At 39.1% G+C, this 23,645-nt stretch overlaps 1 protein-coding gene across 4 annotated transcripts in view; it reads left to right on the top strand.

The window, feature by feature from the left end:
- The window catches only part of PHKB (phosphorylase kinase regulatory subunit beta), a 216,756-nt gene that overhangs the window by 116,609 nt on the left and 76,502 nt on the right, over positions 1 to 23,645 (top strand). For all 4 annotated transcript variants that reach the window (XM_048816935.2, XM_048816937.2, XM_048816934.2 and 1 more), the window contains 6 exons: positions 6,986 to 7,081; positions 9,744 to 9,941; positions 13,190 to 13,247; positions 17,765 to 17,842; positions 19,894 to 20,052; positions 22,557 to 22,651. In XM_048816935.2, coding sequence (XP_048672892.1) covers positions 6,986 to 7,081; positions 9,744 to 9,941; positions 13,190 to 13,247; positions 17,765 to 17,842; positions 19,894 to 20,052; positions 22,557 to 22,651 — 684 coding nt within the window. The remainder of the gene's footprint in view (positions 1 to 6,985; positions 7,082 to 9,743; positions 9,942 to 13,189; positions 13,248 to 17,764; positions 17,843 to 19,893; positions 20,053 to 22,556; positions 22,652 to 23,645) is intronic.

The following is a 23,645-nucleotide window of genomic DNA, read 5'->3' as shown; positions in this document are numbered from 1 at the left end:
AATCTTTTGGTCCCCCCAGTAGGATGGTCCTCCTTGTAAATGATGCCATCATGGAACCAACGAGGATGGTGCATCACACTCCAATCTCCTGCACCCCAACTGTGCTGAGAGACACATTTGTACCAGCCAAAGAAGCTGAGTTCCTCTTTTCACACACAGAACCCAACTTCCTGTTGGCACAAGCAGCCACCGAAATTTCTAGATTACAACATTCTAAGGCTACACTGACGGATAAGGACTAAAAACAACTTGATCTTCTGAGGAGGGGAAGGTATTTTCCTCTACAAGTCTTCAGTTCCCTATTGCTAACTACCAAGCTTTGTTAGGAAAATTATTTGAGGATCTGGGGCTTTAAGGACAAACTCTTCCAAGAAGACAGAGCCCAACAACAGTTAGATTCCGGAAGAATCTATTTGGGACCTTCCCACCAGTGGTGAAATCTGAACCACAGTAGGACCTCACCGTTGTACTGTCAGTACTTACCAGACCACCATTTCGACCACTGTCCACATGTTCTATGTGTTACCATTCCATGAAGGTCACCTTTTTAGTTGCCATCACTTTGACTAGAAGGGTGAGTGAGCTGAGAGCTTTCATTACTGACCCATAATATACTATGTCTTTTATGAAAAAACGTTTCACTTTGCCTTCACCTAGTATTTGTCCCTAAAGTAATTTCTAAGTTTCACATCAGTCCACGAAGGACACAACCAATTAGAAAATCACCAAGACCCTTTGTGAGTATAGTTGAATGGTTGCAAGGACAAGCATCTGCTCGGAGACTCTCTAAGTGTATCTCTGGCTGCATCATTCTGTATTACCAATTGGTAAGTATTCCTTCCCTGGATCGGGTGACATCCTTTTCCACTAGGGCCAACGAACCTCAACAGCATCTTTTAGAGAGGTGTTTATACTGGATATCTGTACTGTGGCTACCTCAAACCATATGTTCATGAAGCGTTAAACATTAGGTCAAGCCCTTTCGGCAAAAGCAACTCTTGGGACTGTAGTACTACAAATATGTATACCAACTACACCATTGTACCCCCTTTTAATCACCCACACATGGAATAACATTGAGACCTGCATTCGAAGAAGAAATGGAGGTTAGTTACCTGTAACTGGAGGGTCTTTGAGATGTGTGCTCCTTATCTGTTTCCACTCCATGCCTTCCTTCCCCTCCGCTTCAGATCTTACCTGATTTGCAGTAAGAAGAGGAGCTGGAGAAGCATTGGTCCACGCTGCCCCCTATACTTTTGGTTCAGAGCATGAGGAGAACAACTGCGCATATGTGAACTAACGGACACTACTTTCTAAAAATCTCTGAACTCAGGTGCATGGTGAGCATGCATGCTCACATGTGGAATACAGATAGGGACCACACGTGAAAAAACCTCCAGTTAAAGGTAAGGCACCTCCATTTTCTGATTTGCTTAGGGAATTACTCTGAATATAGGAGCAAAGTTGAGGTAGTTTGAGTACCATAAATAAATGTTTGTCCTTTTAAATGTTTGGATTTCTTGTAAATTTAACTCTGAATTTCCTGGGCTTTTAAGGGTTGTATTTTCCCCAACTACAACATTCCTGTAAGGCTTTTTACGCTTAGGATGTTGGTACGTACTGTCAACCTTAACTTTGCTCCAAAGAAGTTTTTGTGTGGAATTTCCTTAGTTTTTAAAATTGCCCCTGAATGTGAGGTTTGCAAGAGGGGAACCCTCTAAGATCTACAGGGAGAGAACTCCTGTTGGGCAGAATTTTGGGAGTACAATCTATAGAAGTATGGCTTTGTCTGTGTAAGTATATTAACAGCCAGCAAGCATTATAATGAGCCCGTTACCCTCATTCTCTGCAAGATTTCAGAGGCTCATTGATGCCCACAACCCTTCTGTACAATGAATCTTAGTGGGCTCATGCCCATTGCCCTTAGGTAAACCTTGGAGTCTCTTCATTCATTCATTGGAGGCCTACACACACACCATACAAGTCTTGGAAGGATTGTCAGGGACGTCAACTCATCTCCCACAGGCCTTAGACTCATGGGGAAAGAGTATAGTGTCTGCATGGAGAAGATAGGTTGGGAGTCCAAGTAATTTCCTAAGGATTGTGGGGTTTGGGAAGAGGCTGATAGCCCTCATCGTGGCCTCACAAGAGGAGGCAGATGGGGTCCACTTAAACTATAGCCCCACACAAGGAGACTTTCTGAGACACACCCACAAGCATCTTTTCATCCCCCAAAAGCCAAAATACAATCAATAGTCATCTGACAAGTGTAAATAGCTAAAATGAGTTCTAGATTGTCAGCCTAAAAAAAAACGAGGGGGTGTTTGTCCCCTACAGAATGTTGTAAAGCTTAAATGGAATAACAGTCTTCTAAGGGAAGAAAAAATCAATTTTTTTTCATTGCTAAAAGGAAATGTTTTTTCCAGTGCTGGTTTTGAATGAGTTTGTGTATTTACACAGTTGAATCTCATATCCTAACATAAACTTTCCATGAATAATGAAGGCCAAATAATGAATGTTTAAATAAACAAAAACCCTTCAAATAAAAACAGCTAAATCTAGAAGCAGTGAAGGGCAAAGAATTTCTTATCAGATATGCCATTTCTTAATTGTTGTGGTTAGTGCCTAGATACGATGGTGATGGATGTGTTAGAAGTACTTGGAGATGAAGCAAAAAGCTGGGGAGGGGGTGGGGTCGGGGGTGGGGTTTGTTTTTGTTTTTTACCAAGTAGATGAACACATCTTTCGGTTACAGAGACTTTTCATACTCTCACAAGATTTGTTTTAATCTTTAAACTTCATCATGTAATGTCATACCCAACAAGTGATAACTACACCTCTTTTTATATAAATCTCCTCTCCATGCACGTGTGCATGTACATGCAAACTTCCCCATACGCTGATTTTTTTTAATTAGGATATTTATTTTTATTTCCTGAAGCCTTTCACACCATCCACAGTTTAAGTGCAGAATCTTTCTGGAAGGGCTGGGTGGCTTCGTGTTTCCAGGCATCCTTCAGTCTGGTGGTATTAGTATAGTTTCAAGTGCAGGCAGGTTCCTCTCAAGATGCTCAGCAGGACTTCTCAAAGAGACTGGAACACAGTTGGAAATGAAATATAGAAGCTGTCTCTTCTTGTGCTTGACTTGATTTAAGAAATATCTGCAAAGATATTGGTTATTTCCCAGATGAAAAAATCATATATAAAGCCAAGACACTGGTGTTCTAAAGAGCATTATCCTGACTATTATGCAAGTATATGAAGGATTTTCTCCATTTTAAATAATTAGTCTATCAGAGCTTTTAGTTTTTAAAAACAAAATGAATGCTTGAGACTGATTTCTCTTTCAGCTAAAAGACTAGTTTTGACAGTACAACTCTCTATTCAGTTCTGTTCAGCTTGTCCTGCATGTAGTTAATAATAGGACAGTTAGATTAAAAAATCACAATTGTATTTTCAGATTTTTTTTGACCTATTTATCAATATGTTTAATTTTTCTTCCAATTTTGCAGTTTGAGTTAATGTTTAGTTTCCTGCTAACAGAGCCCTTTGGGTAGATAGCAAAGTTGTTGCTCCTGTGCTGCAATTCAAAATGCTGTTTCATAGAGAAGATCAACTGCTACAATGTGTATTTTGAGATCATAGGCCAGAGCTCCAATTGGCTATATACCTGGATATAAATTCATCTTTACCCGTTGAAGTCAATAGAGCTACACTGATTTACACCAGCTTAGGATCTGGAACATGAGGCAAATGTGTTCTGTATTGTTTTAATTAATGGATTACACCAGTGTTTATTAAGGTTGCACCTTTCTGACCACGGCTCACCAAAAGATAGCACAAATAAACCTGCAGCAAACCTGTTTTCACCAAAAGAAGTGTGACAGGATCCTTTCCCCTCCTCCCCCATTTCATCCCCTCTCCCCCATAGGACGCAACAGCACTTTTTTTTGTCAAGAAAAGGTTGACCTTAACAGCGCATCCTTTTCTCCTGCATGGGGAGAGGACCAACAGTAGAGCCCCCTTCCATCAGCCATCCTTTGCTTTTGAGCACATTAGATGATGTCATGGAGCAAGGACACCCTTGTGTGAGCCACGTTTACAAGTTTGTATCCCATTGGTGTTTAAGATGCAAAACACTGGTAGGAGTGTTTCTAGAACCAATTATCTACATTGTTGTGGTTTTTGTTTGTTTGTTTTGAGTTTTGGGGAAATGGGAGAGGAGACAAGGAGACAAACATTTTGAAATCTCTTTTAAAAAAAAAACCTAAATGTGGGGATTAAAAAACGGGATATTTTCTGTTTAATATTCTCAAAATATTCATATCGAGAAGCTTTTTCATCTTCCTTATGGAAATGATCCTAGTGATCATGTGTCTGGTATTCATGTAAAGCATGTTACGGCTTTTACTTCCTTTATCCAAGATAGAGAACAACAGTGTTTCACTGAGATGATAATAGGTAGCAAACTTTGTGAAAAAGTTATTTACAAGGCTAAACTGTCAGTTTGTATCACAATACTAAGCGAGGACAATGATAAACTCATATCGTATTACTACAGCTAATAGTTTTGTATAATAACATAAATCAAGTAATTGTCTTTCCATCCCCTTATCAAAGGAAAAAGATTTTTGAAACATGGCTTGAAAGCAATGTAAAGGAAGAGAACACTGCATATTCTAATGACAGGTTTCAGAGGAACAGCCGTGTTAGTCTGTATTCGCAAAAAGAAAAGGAGTACTTGTGGCACCTTAGAGACTAACCAATTTATTTGAGCATGAGCTTTCGTGAGCTACAGCTCACTTCATCAGATGTTATACCGTGGAAACTGCAGCAGACTTTATATACACACAGAGAATATGAAACAATACCTCCTCCCACCCCACTGTCCTGCTGGTAATAGCTTATCTAAAGTGATCAACAGGTGGGCCATTCCCAGCACAAATCCAGGTTTTCTCACCCTCCACCCCAAGTTTAAACTTGGAGAGTGGTCAGTTTAGATGAGCTATTACCAGCAGGAGAGTGAGTTTGTGTGTGTATGGGGGTGGGGGGGATGTGAGAAAACCTGGATCTATGCAGGAAATAGCCCGACTTGATTATGTAAAGAGTTGTCACTTTGGATGGGCTAGCACCAGCAGTAGAGTGAATTTGTGTGGGGGGTGGAGGGTGAGAAAACCTGGATTTGTGCTGGAAATGGCCCACCTGTTGATCACTTTAGATAAGCTATTACCAGCAGGACAGTGGGGTGGGAGGAGGTATTGTTTCATATTCTCTGTGTGTATATAAAGTCTGCTGCAGTTTCCACGGTATAACATCTGATGAAGTGAGCTGTAGCTCACGAAAGCTCATGCTCAAATAAATTGGTTAGTCTCTAAGGTGCCACAAGTACTCCTTTTCTTTTTGCATATTCTAAAACATCCTCTTTGCTGCATATTCTAACATTGTTTTGGCAGCCCTCTCCAGAAGGATGACCGTGAAATGGCTAACAGTCCTGGAACCCAAAAAATGTTTTAAAATTTACAATGCATGATAAGTAGCTTCTAAATATCTCTTCTTAGAATGTTGGTAGTATCTGTTGAAATATCTTGTTTGTGCAATACACATTTGTAATTAACAGTCGCAGAATGTTGTAATGTGTGAGTTTCAGAGTAGCAGCCATGTTAGTCTGTTAGTCAAATAAATTGGTTAGTCTCTAAGGTGCCACTAGTACTCCTTTTCGTAATGTGTGAGTGTTTAGCATTGACAGCATGTGTGCTAAGAGAGACAGTCCTGTAGCCCTTCATTTATTGAAAATAGCAGAAAAGTCTTCCAAGGCCTAAACCAGCTGTGTATCCAAGGGGTAGGTAGATAAACTGATATTTTTTATTGGGTTTTTTTTTAATCTTGGAAAAATGCATTTGACTCAGGTCCTTTTAGCACCTCAATAAGTATTTGTTTGAGTGGAGGTTTTTGAGTTTTAATTCCAGCATCTCAGATAATGAAATCTGACAATATAAGCATGAAAGGTGAATCCCGACTTCATTGAAGTCAAGGGGAGTTCTGCCATTGACTTCACTGGGGCCAGAGATTTTACCCTAAGGCCCCAGACCTACAGTCAGATCCATGCTTTTGTGGACCTTTGTACTCAAGCCAAGCCCTAAGTGGCACATATTGTTTGGCAATAAACTCCTTTCATACATTTTCATGCATTTGTTTGTCAAAAATTGAAAGTTAGTAAAATTATATTCATAATGTAAATATTGTACTATACAACTTAAAATTCAAAAGATCCAAATGTGACTATTAAATTAATGTATTGGAATACTTGGGACAAGTATAAGGAATGTTTTGCTTTTAGGGCTTTGTTTCAAGTAGAAGAGATTCTGTTATGTCAAAGTGGGTTATTCTCCCTAATTTTTGCTGAGTTTTAAGTTTTTTTGGGAGCCTCTTCCTTAATGAAATGAAGTGTAGTGTGATAACTGAAAGACAAGAATATTTGTTTTGTTTTTGTAACTCCTATTGAGATGTAATGCATTGGAAAGATCTTCTCTTTTTGGTTGTCTCATAAGGGAGCCGTATGGTCTCTTTAACTTAACCATTAAATCTCCTTCTTTCTCCAGTCTCTGTTATCGAATTGCCTTTGTTTAAGAAGTTATGGAAAATGTAATCCATGTTACATCTTTGCTGTCTTAATTAAATGGTCCAAACAGTCGTCACTTGGAATGGGGAGCTAATGTTTTTGTATTCTCAGATTCTGTTCTTGCTGTTTAATTTCTGCCAATTGCATTTAATTCCTTTATTAAAAATATTATGTTCATTATATTTATTTAAAAATTGACATTTGATTCCTACTCTGGTGAAAATTATTGGCTTCTGATTTCTAGTTACCTTAAATTGCCTAAGTAAAACAAGAGAGCTGATAGCTTTACCAGTATTTGCTGTTCCAGAAATTTGTGTATGTTACTCTCCCCCCCATCTCAACTTAACTTTCATATTCTCTTTATAGGGCTGCTCTTGGTCTGTCATATTTGTGGATCTTGACGCCCATAATCGAAACAGACAAACTCTTTGCTCATTGCTACCCCGAGAATCGAGGTCTCATGTAAGTAGCTTGATGGAATTCAGTTTAACAGAATATAGAAAAAATAAATTGGTGAGAACATAGTTCTTAGCTTTATTACCATTTTAATATCCTATTTAATAAAGGATATGAACTTGTTGGTTGGGAAGAAATTAGATTCTTCTGTTTAAATATTACTGCAGAATAGGAGCCATCTCTGCAATAGAATTATCATGGCCAACCTCTCTTTAATTTAAGAATAATTAGCGCTAGGTGAAAACAGTGGCCTAAATAATTTAAAACAGAAAGACCTATTGGTCTATGAATAAGCGCAGCCAAGAGAGATGTTTAAAGGGGTTTGAAGTCTCATGGGTGGTGTGCTTGTTTTCATCCATCTTGCACACTATATAGTGGCTAAAATATCTGCTGTTTTTAAGATATTTTTGTTTCATAGTAAACCCAAAGCCTGAGGTACTAAATTACTAACAATTTGAATTTGGGAATTCATCTGTTACAGAAGGTATATGAGTAAGGCCCGACCTAATTCATGGCCATGAAAAATATATCACGAACCATGAAATCTGCCCCCCTCCTTGAAATCTGGTCTTTTGTGTGCTTTTACCCTATACTATACAGATTTCACAGGGAAGACCAACATTTCTCAAATTGGGGGGTCTGACCAAAAAGGGAGTTGTGGGCAGGGGTGGTCACAAAGTTATTTTAGGGGAGGTCACAGTATTGCCACCCTTACTTCTGTATTGCCTTCAGAGCTGGGCAGCTGGAGAGTGGTGGCTGTTGGCCAGGTGCCCAGCTATGAAGGCAACGCCTTTCCAGCAGCAGCGCAGACGTAAGGGTGACAATACCATACAATGCCACCCTTACTTCTGCACTGCTGCTCATTGCTCAGCCTATTGTCTCAATCTCAACTCCCAGGACTCTGGGTTGTCTTCTTCTCTAGGGCTCAGCTTCTCCCTCTCTGTGACTTTTCCAGGGTCTGTTAAAGTCTCTCTGGACAAATTGTCTCTCTGCTGTTCTGGGCAGTGCTCTATTCTACATCCAAGGCTCTGCCACTTCTCCAGTGGCTGGAAGGGGAACCTGGGCCCACTCTCTACTTCAGGTTCCAGCCCAGGGACCCTGTGCTCCACAACTGTGGTCTACTCACTCCCAGACCTGTTTGTTGCTTCCCTGGTCTCTGTCCTACTCCCTCCTTCTATTTTTTGACACCTCTGGGTTTACCACTTGTCTGAGCTTCCTCTGCTCTCCGTGGCTTCGTTCCTTTTTGCTTCTTGCCAAACCCTATTATCTCCAACACACCTCCCTCCTGTCAAGGATTGACTGCAGACTACTTCCCCCTTCTGTACTCAGCTTCTTAGCTTTATAGAAGCCCTGCCTGTTCCTGCCCAGGTGAGCTTCATCCTTAATAAAATGTTATTGATCCCTGGCTCCCCTCCAGGTGAAGATGATGCAGTAATTTCTTCCTTTCCTCCCACCTTAAAGCAAGTTCATTTTTATTCTAGCTGAAGAAGACAGATTCCATACAAAGCTTTTAAGAAATTCTGGTTAACCGTATTTGCTCCTTAATCTTGCCAGCCTAGGTAATAAAGGTTCATGGTTGGTCTTGAAATTGGATCCCCAAATTACCAGTCTGTTCACTGGGCTAACTTAAAGGGTGCTTCCCCCCCTAAAAATAGAGATCTAGAATATCTTCAGTATATACCCCATGCAGGTTATCAGCTTAATAGTAGGTCAAATTTTGGGCCAAATAACTTATCTGTGTATCCTAGTTTTTAACACCTATTTCTCAACAAATATTGTAGCTAATTAACTAAATACACAATTTCTTCTCTAACCTTATGCCTTTTTATTGTTGGGATTTTTAAATCTTCTTGTATTATTTTCCATGGTAGTTAAGTACAGAAAAACTGTTTTATCCGGCACGTCACCAACCAGAAAGCTCTATAAACCGGCATCTCTGATCTTCATTGAAATGCCAGTTTATAATCTGGTTGGTGCAGGGCTGGCAGGGTGTGGGAGGGGTGCGGAGCACGTGCTCTGGGAGGGAGTTCGGGTGTGGGAGGGGACTCAGAGCAGTGGGTTGGGGCGTGGGAGGGGGTGCGGGGTGCCGTATCCAGGGGGTGCTCACCTTGGGCGGCTCCCCACAAGTGGCAACCCAGTCCCAGTTGCTCCTAGGCAGAGGTGCTGCGGGAGGCGCCGCTGCCCCATCCCGCCCTCAGTGCTAGCTCCGCAGCTCCCATTTGCTGGGAACCGCGGCCAATGGGAGCTGCGGGGGTGGCGCCTGCTGGCGGAGGCAGTGCACAGAGCCGCCCTCCATCTAGGAGCAGCCGGGACACTTCGCCACTTGCAGGGAGCTGCCCGAGGTGAGCGACCTACGGATCCGGCACCCCACACCTCCTCCTGCACCCCAACCTGCTGCCCTGAGCTCCGTTCTGCACCCAAACTCCCTCCTAGAGCCCTCGCCCGAAACCCCAGCCCTACACCTCCTCCCGCACTTAAACTTCCTCCCTCTTAGTTAACCAGCATTTTTCATTTACTGGCACCCCCCATTTCCCCAACATGCTTTTACTGTAAATAGTCGTTTTGCTTATATTCTGATTTCATATTTCATTCACTGGGTTAAGTTCTCTTTGATTATGCATGGAATGATTTCTAAGAGATGAAGAGAAATTAATTATTTTTTCTCTAGAACACTGATGCAGCACTTCTACCCTGCATTAGTTATCCTGCATTTGCTGTGGATGATGATGCTTTATACAGTCAAACACTTGATAAGGTTGTTAGAAAACTAAAAGGAAAATATGGGTTCAAACGATTTCTGAGAGATGGTTACAGAACATCACTGGAGGACGAAAATCGGCGTTACTATAAGCCAGCAGAAATTAAGGTAATGGAATATGTTACTGGAACACACAACATGCTTAGGGAGAAATTCTGCTCTTTGACATGAATGGAGATCTGGAGTTTTAAGTATTTGTTTTCAGAACAGAATTTGACATGTTTTTGCTGATGATTGCTGCTACTTGTTATGGTTTTAATACAGAGTTCTGCTTCTGCTCACTGCTGGCTCCTCCAGGTATCCTGTGAGTTTTGTCAACAGCAGAATTTTTATTGAAAAATAGCTGAGTCCATTGTAATTACGTGTATTAAAATGGTGCATTCACTATAGTTACATTTGTGTCAGCTCTTCCTGTATAGTTTTCTCTTTTCAAGGATTTTAACTAGCTTTATAAGAGTGTCTTTCAGGTTGACACTGGTCATACTTAATCTGATTTTGGTGTATGTTTTTTTTTAACCAAATTCTGAAATGTTAGTTTGGCCATCATTTTTATGGGTCCCACTGGTTTTCCAAAAGTAGACCTATTCTTATTGACACAGCTACATTTCGCCTGCTTGTTGCTCTCTGTCTATGGTGGATTCTTCTAGGCAACTATCACCTATCAGTGAGTTAATAGCTTTATCATGTCTATATTTTTTCCAGTGATATCCTTTAGTGCTGGAAAATCAGGCCTGTGTAATAGGACACAAAATTAGACTTCCAGCAAGAGTCTAGAGCAGGGGTAGGCAACCTGTGGCACGTGGGCCAAAGGCAGCACGCAAGCTGATTTTCAGTGGCACTCACTGGTCTGGGAGGGGTCCTGCATTTTAATTTAATTTTAAATGAAGCTTCTTAAACATTTTTAAAACCTTATTTACTTTACGTACAACACTAGTTTAGTTATATATTATAGACTTCCAGAAAGAGACCTTCTAAAAACGTTAAAATGTACCACTGGCACACGAAACCTTAAATTAGAGTGAATAAATGAAGACTCAGCACACCACTTCTGACAGGTTGCCGACCCCTGGTCTAGAGAGATCATATTGCGAAGCCAAAAAATTTAAAAATTTTGTTGTTTTCTCCCTGTAACCCTTTCCTCAATAGAGAGAGAGGTAGGGGTGTGTGTGTGTGTGTGGTGGGGCGGTGGGGGGTAGTGTCTCATTTTATATAATATAGAAGCAACCTAGTTGCACTATACTTAAGGCTGTTAAAGATTATATCATCTCTCTAGAAATAATATAATAAAAATGCTTAAATACATCTGTTTTTTATAAGGAGCTGAAAAAGACAGTTTTAAACTAGTCTTTACTTCAAGATGTCTCTGAAAAACAGAAGCAAAACAATGAGTGGAAATGGTTGTACTGAGACTGAGGGTCTTAACTTTGAATTACAGTCACTCCTCGCTTAACGTTGTAGTTATGTTCCTAAAAAATGCTACTTAAGCGAAACGATGTTAAGCAAATCCAATTTCCCCATAAGAATTAATGAAAATAGGGGGGTTTAGGTTCCAAAGAAATTTTTTTTGCCAGACAAAAGACACACACACACACACAGAGTATAAGTTTTAAACAGTTTAATACAGTACACAGCAATTATGGTTGTGAAGCTTCGTTGAGGTGGTGAAGTCAAAGGGTGGAAGAGGATGGGATATTTCCCAGCGAATGCCTTACTGCTAAATGATGAACTAGCACTAGGCTGAGCCCTCAAGGGTTAACACCTTGTTGTTAATGTAGCCTCACACTCTACAAGGCAGCACAAATGGAGGGAGGGGAGACAGGATGCCAGAGAGAGACAGAGACACACACCATGTGTGAGAGAAAGAGAGACGTGCATTGCCCCTTTAAATATGCTGACCCCACTCTAAGTACATTGCCTTTTTAAGTAGATCAGCAAGTTGAGACAGCAGCTGCTGCCAGCAAGCTCCCTCCATCCTGAGCCCTGTCCGGCCCCCCTTGCTCTGTGGAGATGGCCCAATGGAGTAAAGGAGCAGGGGGCAGGAGTGGGGTGAGGGGGACACCCTGACATTAGCACCCCCACCCTTCTCCCTGCACAGCAAGCAGGAGGCTCCCGGAAGCAGCTCCAAAGAAGAGGGCAGGAGCAGCACACTGCAGTCGGGGGAGGGACAGCTGAACTGCTGGCAATTGATAGCCTGCTGGGCTGCTGCTGCACAGGGAACTTAGGGGAGCGGGGAGCTGATAGGGGGCTGCCGGCCCACCCTGGTTCCAAGCCCCCACCAGCTAGCTCCAACGGGCTGCTCTTTCTGCAACCAGTGGACAAAGCAGGCGGCTGCCAAACAACGTTATAAGGGAGCATTGCCCAGCTTTAAATGAGCATGTTCCCTAATTGATCAGCAACGTAACAACGAAACAAGATTAACTGGGACGACTTTAAGTGAGGAGTTACTGTACATCTGCCCAGGGCAAGGAGGGCATTTGGTCTGGGCCTCAAGCTCAGGGGGGGCCTCAAATTTAGGTATTTAGGTAATTTAGGTAATGCTGGCCTTACTTAAACTTTTACTTTTAGTATTTAACTAAATTTAACTCAAATTTAGGTATTTAGGTAATTTAGGTAATGCTGGCCTTACTTAAACTTTTACTTTTAGTATTTAACTAAATTTGTATTTAGTATTTCAGAACATTATATTATTTTTTCTAGATCATATTCTTCTCACGTGAAAATGTGAGCTTCCAAGATTGAGAATGTTTCAGTACTTTTTTTTAGGAGGAAACAAACTGGAAAAACTTCTGAGTTATTAGATTACGCAGAATTGTGCAGTCCATTTGATTGAGATGTGTTATATCTTTGCATGTGCTGTTCTGAGAGAATGTTAAGTCAGCAGTTTAATCATTGATTTGTCTGATGATAAATGTGCTTACATTTAAATTCAATGAACAGCTGGTTTCACATAACAAATAGGCAGGTTATTTATCACTTAATTTAATTTCACAGTTGGCTACAGTCTGGGTATATTAAAAACAATTTCACTGTGTTTTTGAATATTAATGTCTATCAGTAAAGGTTGTCTGAATTAAGTTTCCATTTTTCCTTCAAATACTTTCAGATGTGTCTTAATTAAATAAAAAATCTTCTGCTGAGAATATAACTTAGACTATGTAAATTTATTACTTGAATATATGCTATAACATGTTAAAAGCACAATAAATCTCCATGAAACAAGAAAAATGATCTGTATTTTAAAATGAAGAACTAATGTACTAAAATAATAATTTGTATTCATTTTTATCCTCTGGTTTAAAAGTGTATTTGAATGCATTTCTTTTAAACTAAAATGTTGATTTTTTTTTTCTTTTTAGCTGTTTGATGGGATTGAGTGTGAATTTCCTCTGTTTTTTATTTTCATGATGATTGATGGTAAGTATGGCTTGACACTAGTGTTTGGTAAAGACATTAGAGGCTGGTCCTTAGAGAACAGAAATGAAATTATTTTCCTTCCCTGCAAGAGTAAACTGTAATTCAGTGATACAAATGTCTCATTGATAGGTCTGCCTCATGAGTCAAATACAATGAATTATTTCAGATATTTAGGGTGAACCATTTCTTTGAATAAAATCAAAGATACAGATAGCAATCACTTAAGTTAATAATAACGATGCATGGTTCACAGACACAGTACACAATTCTAGAAGTTCAGATCCTGCTTCAATCTTTAACTAAACCTGTGGGAGCGGCTTAGCTTTTCCTTTGCCAGCAATCACCTCCCTTAATCCATGGGCCCTAAAATGCCTACCATTAATCTTCTTCCTTACTCTTGTCATCCATCATTCTTACTCTCTTTAGGTTATCAGGGACTCCACCATTGCAGTACCTGGCTGTGTGTTTACTAGAACTTGGTACCTCCCATTTTCTCTCTCTCAATGGACCTGAGATGCACCAAACTCCAGTGTGTGAAAGAGGTGAAAGTGGGGCTTCTAAAGAGCAGTGTACAGGAAAGCTGGATTTTGCAGCAAATCTCTAAAAGAGTGGGTGTGCTGTGGTAAATCAAGCAGAATGCAGGAGAGGATAAATAAGCAACTCAGAGATCTCTTGGTGGCAGGAGAATACTAAAGCTAAATTTCTTTACAAGATGCCTGTAAGTTTTGGAGACATGTCAGAGAGGTTATTGGAATTGTTGAAGGTGTGGAGGAGAACAATGAAGGGAAGGAGGGAAGCAGAAGCTCTTATGGAGGTAGCCAAGGAAGTTTTGGAAAAGAGGGTTGAGTAGAGGGGATTTCAACAGAGTAGATCAGAACCTTCTAAAAAAGGTTTTGCCATCAATTTGTTTCCAAGAAATTCCCTTTATTATCTGAGCAGCAGATCAGATTTTCTATTTTGGGTAGGTAGACTACAGTGTGAGGAGTGGTAAGGATGCCAATACACAAATGAACATTTCCTTTAGGAATAGACATTTGCAGTTTTCACAAGGAAGCCAAATATGCTGCAGAGAAGGCTCTGATAGGTTCCCCTCACATGGAGCTTTAGACAAGCAGAAAATGTTTACTGTTCTACTAACTGTGGATGGGAATGGTTAAGAGAATGTTGTCTCTCTTACTTCTGTAAGCTGAGGGAAAAACTACAAATTTCATAGCTTTAAAAAACAGTTATAGCCTTTCGCTTCTGATACCTTCATCTTCTTGAATAAAATAAATGTGAATTTAGCTGCCTCTGTGCATGTGTGCATTCAGAGTACTAATATCTGCTGCTCTCTTTTTTGTAATATGTTTTGCCATCAAGATTAGGCTTCAAAAACCTCTACTACAAAAGGCAGTTAGGCTGCTTGGTGTCTTTGCCATAATGCCACTCTAAAAATAAGTTCTCTATTTGCATGTGGGAAAATTGCTATTTCCAAATTGCTCATTGGTCTGTAATATTAAACTCATGTAGTGATGAAAACAACTGTGGGTTAATAATGAAAATAGAATGTCCATGGCAGGCCAGAGAAACCTTCATCCAACTGCCACCCAGGAAAATATATAAAGTACCTTGTCCGCTGGTTGTAAAATAAACAAATGAAGAAAATCAATGATCAAAGGAGGCAATTGGCTGAAAGACATGAAGTAAACAAGTGTTTCAAATTTTTGAATCAAATCTTATTACATTATATCATGACTTAGTGGTAGAAGCCATAGTGGGATAAAATATTGGTCAGAATAACCATCACCACGAAAGAAAGTATATGTTTCTCAGTATGGGAGAAAAAACATCTCTGAATCTCCAAATCTCCACACCTAAAGTTAATACAAAATTTGAAATATGTAGAGAGAGACTAATAAAACTGGAAAGGGAAAATGAAATTTCAGAAAGAGTGAATTACCCCTACCATGAATGCTTACTCTGTTGGAAGCAGTTTGTCATCACGTAACACCCTACCCCCACCCGCTCTTATCTACAGGGGAAATTATTTCAGCAAAGGTACTCTGAGCTTTGTGGCTTGAGTGGAATAGCGGAATACAGACAGTGGTAACAGAGATTCTTAAAATCAGTCACTGATCATTTAAAAAAATAACCATCATCACAGCAATGAAATTCTTCTGTGCTCTTCTAAAATAAAATGACACATTTCCCAGCAAATATACACATCTACAATAATTAATTTTGGCTTAAAGCATTTTGTTCTGTTATACCATGAGGTAACACAGGTTTTCCAATATTTTATTGATATACATGTCAGCTTTTCTGTTGTCTGTCAAATCACAACTTTCTAATGTTTGAAATTGGGAGGAGTGGATGAGATTCTGAAAATTATATATTCTGGAATTAGTTTTGCATTTTCTTTTAACATTAACAGGAGCTGTCTCTTAAATTTCGCATATGTCACACTTTTTATTTGCCCTTTTCCAGATGTTGTTTGGTATAAATGGCTACTGGATTTTCACATGCAGCTTGTGATGATTTTTATTTACTAACATCTAGTAATTGAAATAATTTGCAAATAAATGCTGTCAAAATATTCATTTCTTTGTCATGTCAACACGGTGCTCAAAAGTATGTTGACGAGAGGTCACTGTTCTATAGTCTCAATGTGTTTTTAACATACCCTTTTTCCTTGTACAAACCTTCACCTGCCAAGATTTGCAGTTTTGTTTTCTGTTGCATTTATTTCTCCTTAGCTCTTCTTACATATGCTGTATACGTAGCAATATTCCAAAATATATTGAAATACGTTTGCTAAGATATTTTCTTGCCCTTTAGTATTACAAAATTGGGTGAAAAAGAAAAACCCTCTAAATAGTGTGTTCAGAGAACTTCCCATCAACATTCTGTTATGAAGGTTGAGTTTAGACTTCTTTTCAAAGCCCTGGTTTAATTGGAATAGCCAGTTGGCCACATTGGTATGCTTAAAACAGATTATGAGAAGAAATTTTAGAGTTTAGGGAAATGTAGATTAAGAACTTTATATGTTTAATAAAAATGTGTTTGTTTAATTTTTTTCTGAGCATCATACTATTTTTTTTTCAGTTCGTGTGTTTTTAGTGGTCTATGTTTTCAGGACTCCCAGTGTCACACACAGATGTATTTCTTCCAGACTCAGTACCAGGGTACTTTCCTTGTGGGGCCTTTCTCAGGAGAAAATTATTTAGCAATTTTAATCTTTTGTGGATGAATCATAGAGTGTAGAAGGGGATTGTGCTAGACAAGCACATTTCATTATTGGGAAATGTCGTGCCCGTTTTCTGCTATTCTCTGTGATTTTTGGAAACTACAGAAATCCTTCGCGACAAGGGTATGAGGGGAACCTGATGGCAGAACGGAGGAGCAAGTATAAGATGTTATGACAGTTTGAAAATTGACTGTTACTATTCGTCAAAAGAGAATCAGCTTTAGAGCTCCAGAGTAGCGCTGATGTATATTAAAGGAAATTAGCACATCCCAAATTCCCTCCACTTTTCCTAGTTGGTAAACCGTCCCCAAACCCCTTCAAGACACAATTTTACCCCTTCAAGGTCAAGCGTAGTTGATTCCTCCCAACTTTGCTCTTGGTATTAAAGATACTGTGCCTTCATAAAATGTATTAAGGGTTTTTGGATTGGATTTTCAAAGGGGCATTATAGGATTTAGGCATGTGAATTCTTTTGAAATTCAATGGGAGATGGACACCTAATTTTCAGGTATCTGAAAAGTCCATCCTAAAGACCTAGAGCTTGCCCAGGAAAGACTGGATCGCTCAGAGCATGTACAGTGGGATATAAAGTCTACACTGAGAATACTAGCTCTCTAGCTTTACTATTGGGTGGCTATTAAGAAGCCTGTGTGAAATGAGTCTGGTAGCCTCATTTGACTTTTTAAAAATGGACACATATTGCATCATTTAAAAAAAAAAATTGCAGCTGGCACTTCCAGCCTCCTCCTTGACAGTCTCAGCAAAGGTCAAAGAATATGGCCATAGAGACTTTACTACCATCTTGCCCTTAGCCCTCCTCTGTGAGGGAAAGGTTTAGCAGAACTGTTACCTTGATAGAAGTCTCCACCCCCCACCATCTCCCATATAGACATCATTATTCTGGTATAAGAGTGGCTTTTTTTAGCTTAAACTTCTTCCCAGCTTGTATAAACTAAATTGAAAAAAGGCACTCATACTGAAATGGGTGACTGCATGTGCGGGTTATACTGATATAACTGTATTGGTTTAAATTCACAACTTAGGTTATACCCAAAAAAGCTTTCCTGCATAGACAAGACCTTAGAGTGCTCCCTCCAGGTCAGGACTGAGACATACTGGCAGGGCAGCATGGGGACACTGCTTTGGCACTGCCTGTGCTGGATCCATTCTGCAGATAACTCATTCGGGTCCAGTCATCAGCGATGTTAGTATAGACCTTTTCATGATTGCTAAATTCAAGTGTAAAAAAAAAAGTTGTTTATTAATTGAAATTTTACTTGGTTATTTGTAGGAGTTTTTAGAGGAAATGCAGAACAAGTAAAGGAATATCAGGAGCTTCTGGATCCTTTGCTTCAACAGTCAGCTGAAGGTAGTCTGCGATAGTAGTTTCAAGGAATTGTAGGTTCCTTTGGGTTATCTGAACGTTTTATAAGTATACTTAAGTTTTCTAAATTTTTTTGCAAATACTGTAGCAACAGAAGATCAAAGTAATGTGGAAAGAATATATTGTTATGAGAGTAATGCTTCACAGCACTTAATATAATATATAATATCATAATTTTATTATAATTTATAATATAAAACCTAGGTTTTTTTTCTTCCGTAAAAACATATCTAATTAGAAAAGGAGTTCATTATCTGGGAAAAGAATTGATGATGGTTTAAATGCAAGGTTTACTCAGAAACCTTTTTTTGTTTTGTTTTGTTTCATTATTTACAAAGATTACGATGACTATGCTTGGAAAGTTTAGTTACTAATATTCCCAATGTCAAAATATTCCACTCTGAGACAAATATAAGTAACTGCTTTAATTATGCACTGGTTCTCAGCTTCAACAGCAAGAGTGCTCTAAAAATTATTCAGTATTTGAATATGATACAGATTCTAGTTTGGATTTAGCATGCTGTGAAAATAACAGTATTTTAGAATTATTTGGAATGTTCTGTCTTCTAAATCACTCGAACTACAGTTTTAGTGGAACTGCATACTAGGAAGCTCACAGATGGACTGAGTGGGTATTTTTCCACAATGAATAAGGAGACCACGGATTAAATGAAAACAACAAAAATGGTCTGAATAGAGCTCAGGCTTAGACTATTGATAATCCAAGCCTAAAGTTTTGAGTTTCGTAGAATAATGTGTTTTGTTAATAATAATCAGATATTCTACACATCTATGGCATTGTGGATTTTATGGTATTCATTTTTGTCTATGCAAGAATCTTCTAGTCTTTGTATCATTCCTGGATCTTGCAGTTTTAATTAAACTGAGTCAATTGCTCACAAGAATTTAAGAATTGTCATACTGCAGCCGACCACAGTGCAAATCTTGCCACCTCATTGATCATCCTCTTTTCCAGATGATTGATTAATACATTAAGCAACGTGATCTTAAAAAATAATCTTGTGTGCTGACTGTTAACCTTTGTCATCACCATTTATTTTTGATCTGAACTTTTCTGACTTTGAGCCATTTTCTAGTCCCTTAGAGTACTTCATATGTCATTCTATTTCTTAATTTCTGTATTAGCCTCTTGAGAGTGATTTTTTTTTTTTTTTTGTCCAGAGATATTGTCAGCTGATTTGCCTTCATTGGCTGTTTTGTTGAAATGCTCAAAGAAATCTAGAAAATTAGTGAGGCACAGTCTTTTTGTTTGCAAGGGGCTTGCTGGTTTGTCCAAATCATACTGTAATCATCTAGATGTTTTATAATTCTGTTTTTAAATGGTTGATTCAGCCAGTTTACATGGTAATGAAATAAGGTCTACGAATCAGTAATTCACAGAAACACACTTGGTAATTCCATGGGAACACCACTTTCTATCCTCCTGTGTGCCAGTGTAATAATTGTGCCATTTTGTTTCATGCAATTTCATAGAAGTTAAATTTTACTTAAAGCAAGATTTTGATTAAATATCTAACTTTGCACTGAATACATGCAAAAACTTGGAATTTACACATGATTTATTATAAAGCTATTTTTCCTTGAAAAGAATCTGTTTATCTTTATGATTTTTTTCACAAAATGGGTCTAATTTTGAGTTTGTAAAGAAATGCAAAAAACCTCTTTATTTCCAAGTAATTTTGATTATCTGTGAGTATTTTGCTAATTTCTAGACAGCATACCTTTTTTTGCTATCTATAAATAAATATTTATTCTGCTTTGCCCTGAATAGAATATTAAGAGACGGTACATTTGTTCAGTAAAGAAATCATGTAAAAATGATGTTCAGGCATAAATAAAGTAATGTTTAATATAGCTCTCAGTCTGCACTGCCTTGGAAGGATAACACAATGCTGGCAACCTTTCAGTTCAAACAGATTATCAGTGTATATTTTTTCCATTTTAAATTCACTTCAGTTTTATAAGGGAAATAGTTTTATATATTTACGTAATGTATTTATTTTAAAATTCCACAGGATATCCTGTTGTACCCAGGTATTATTATGTGCCAGCTGACTTTGTTGAATTAGAAAAGAAAAATCCTGGTAGTCAGAAACGATTTCCGAGCAACAGTGGACGTGATGGAAAGCTTTTCTTGTGGGGACAGGCACTGTACATCATTGCAAAACTCCTGGGTAAGAGGAAATGGATAAAACTAGATTCAAATCATGTTTATAACACTGCTAGTAATAAAACATATATTTCTTGTCAACATTTTTTTAAACCAATATACATATCCAGATTTAAGTTTTGAATGGACTCTGGATAGTTATTTTGTATGTGTGTGTATATAAAAATCCGTCACTACCTCTCCTTTGATAAATATGTGGAGTTCAGTTCTGGAACAATCTTTCAAGGGGAGTAGTGGGGGCAAAAAAACTAACTGGCTTCAAGACTGAGTTTGGTAAGTTTATGGAGGGGATGGTATGATGGGACTGCCTACAATGGCAGTGTACCTGTGTGTTTTCCCATGTTCCTTCACGTGTGAAACATCCTGTCAGCGTTTTAAAGTTTCAAGCTTTCCTCTGATTCCACCCCCCCATACACTTCTCTATCCTTCAGCCACTAACCTTTGCTTTCACTCCCCTGCCAGCATTATAACATCATATACTCCACCCTAATACATTAAAATCATATTCTGAACCAATAACTCCTTTAATAAAACTTGAAGATTGCACAATTAAGCACTCAGAACAGGAAATGCCAGATTTACGGTTTATTGTGCCAATGACTGGCCTAACTTCGAAACTCCTTAGAAAGTTAGGTCACCAATTAAAACTCCATAATGACTAAACGAATTAGTTATTTTCATTGAGATTGAGAAAATTGTCATTGCTGGTAAATCACCTGAAATACAAAGTCAAGGATCCGATGAGAGAATAAAGTTTGGGAATAAAGAAAAAAGAGTGGGGGGATATTCATAAGAATAAAGTTCTATCAACTTTCAAACACTTTTCAATATTGCACTGTGCATTAGGAGAGATGGCGCTTTTTCACAAAGTAGACATCTTCATAGAGGGTTGGTCTTGTGGACACATTTCTTCACAACTTGCCAATTATGATCCCATTCTTCTGACCAGAGCTGAAAAATGAATGTGACTCCTCCCAGTGAAGCAATACGCTGGCTAGCCAGGGTGAGACTATATTTGTACCACCACCCCCTTTCTACCTACCAGGCCACGTTTGCTGCAAATTAAGTGAATAAAGGAGTTGTGTACTGTTTATTGTTTCGTATATTTAATTGTAATATTAGCAGTCAATCTTGTACTTAATGTTTTAGATGCCACTTCCTACTAAGATTGGTCAAATAGCTGGAAGAAATAGGTATTGAATATATTTGATGAATTACAATGGTATTAATCTAATAGGTTTGCTAAATAGTATTTGATCGGCTCTGTAGCTGATGAATACTGGTAAAATAAATCAAATGAAATATTTGCCAAGCTGTTTGACCAGCTCTACTTGCTACATCCCCTTGCTTCTGTTTTACTTTCTTTCCCTTCCTGTTGTTACTTTTTCTGTCCTGTAATTAATCATGTTGAATCATTTCCTAAGTTATCATTGGTGTCTTTCCTCTTATCTTCTTATTTAACTTTTTCCCATGTTGCATTCGCTACTACAGGTTGATCACTAACAGTTATATGCTGGTGTTCAGTATGAATCATCACTGGTTGATTGGTCAGATGAGTAACATGATATTGGATGAATGCAAAAATTTTCTGCACAAATACTCTTACCTGAAAACTTATTCCATTTCTTCAACTACTCTACTCATAGTTTTGAATCCCACTGACTTGTTGATTGATTCCCTTCCCTGTGAGCTGATATAAGGTTCAATTCCAAGGAGTGAGAACATAATTTCCACTCACCATTAATACAATGACCCTGCATCCTCCCCCTCCTTTCCTTTTTATTGACATTCAGGTTGGTGTTTTGTATCAATTGTATACACCTATTTTGCTAAACATTGTTATGTGGTTAGTGCAGGGGTGTGTGTGTGTGTGTGTTTTGCAGGCTTTCCATTGTGCTTAGGGCTATGGGTGACTGTCAGTTTTGGGATCAAAAGCGAATTTTTCTTTCAATGCCAAGCTGTCAGAGTTGAGTGTTTATAGGGGAAATTCACCTTCTCTTGTAGCATCCATGAGTGCCTGATGATTTCCTTGTTACAATAGGTATGCCATCACGGCTGAACAAGCTATGTATGGCTGTTGGGCTTTTATACCCACTTCAGTGGACGTTCGCTGTTTTGGTCACAACTTTAATTGTGCCAGAAACCACATCACAGTCTTGGCACATTATGGCTTGTCGCCTGTCTCAAACATGAGCACAGATCCAGGAACAAATGCAGCTGTAGGATGCTTTGGGGAAATTAACACATGGGAAGAGATGTTGTTATTGAGAAGGGATTTAAGGCAACACTTGGTCAGTTTGTGTGAGAAAAGAGTTTGGGAGTTGATTGCCTGTCTTTAGAGACTGTAGTGGTCCTTTCAAAATAGTACCTGAAGCTGCTATTTCTATGCTATGTGTCTACATTAATGAAAGTAATACTAATAGATTACATAATATTGGTAATAGAATACATGTTACCTTGAAAGTGCTCAGACTCTTTAATAATGTTTCAATTGTGGTTTACTTTCAGTTGATGGATTAGTAAATCCCAAAGACATTGATCCAATAGGGCGTTACATACCTCCACAAGATCAGCGGAATGTCAGCATGAGATACTCAAATCAGGTAAGCATATGCTTAATTTAATCTATTAGATTAAAATATTTTAGTTCAAAACAGCATCAATACTGTGTCAGAATTCAGGTTATTTTCCAAATTAAATGCATGTATTATGCTTTTTAATTTATTTTTAAATCAATTTCCGGTAAAAATCAATGGATCCTTCTGAATGGTGGATTACTGGTTTTCTTTCAGATTTGTATGTGTGCTCTTTGACAGAAACTGATACTATGTAGTAATATGAAAATGTAAACCTCAGGAAATCTTGCTTTGGGTGAGAAGAACGTTCTATGTGAACTCTTAGGTATAGTAGTATAACAGCTTTAGTAGTGTGGACAGGACCTATGACGATTATGTCACTTGCAGTAGCTGTTTCTGGATACAGGTTATGATATAAGCAAGATGCCCGTGATTTAGGAAGCACATCACACCTAAATTATGTGGCAATCAAAGATGTCCATAGTCTTGCACACTGTAAGAGGTGCATAGGGAGGCAGGGAGAGACCTGCTCTTCTCTCGATCTCCAGATAAATTTTGGCTGTAGGTGTATAAAAGGTTTTCTACATTGACTTCCTAAGACTTTTAGAAGTTGGGCTCTCTTCGATCCATACATCCAGTGATGAGCTGCCAAAATCTTAACAACGGGTTCCCTCCTCACCCCATGAGGGGGTCGTTGCTCACCCCCCGCCACTCCTGCCCCATCCAACCCCCCACCCGTGTTCCTTGATGCCCCCCCCCGACCCCTGCCCCATCCACCCCCATCCCCTGTCCCTTGACTGCCCCCAGAACCGGGCAAGAGGGTCTTGTGGGTCACCGTAGTGAGTGCCTACCCCACCCCTATCAGCCAGAGGCAGCTGCCGGGGGGCGAGGTGGGGCGTCCCGGTGGTGCTTACCTGGAGTAGCTCCCAGGAAGCATCTGGCAGGTCCCTCTGGCTCCTAGGGGCGGGGGAGCGTAGCTGGGGGGGGAACGGGAAGCGGCTGATCCCCCCACTGAGAGTGT

This window comes from Caretta caretta, chromosome 12, assembly GCF_965140235.1.
Source record: "Caretta caretta isolate rCarCar2 chromosome 12, rCarCar1.hap1, whole genome shotgun sequence".
Lineage (NCBI taxonomy): Eukaryota > Metazoa > Chordata > Testudines > Cheloniidae > Caretta > Caretta caretta.
The sequence above is the reverse complement of the archived record's forward strand: the minus strand, read 5'-3'. Positions and strand labels throughout refer to the sequence as shown.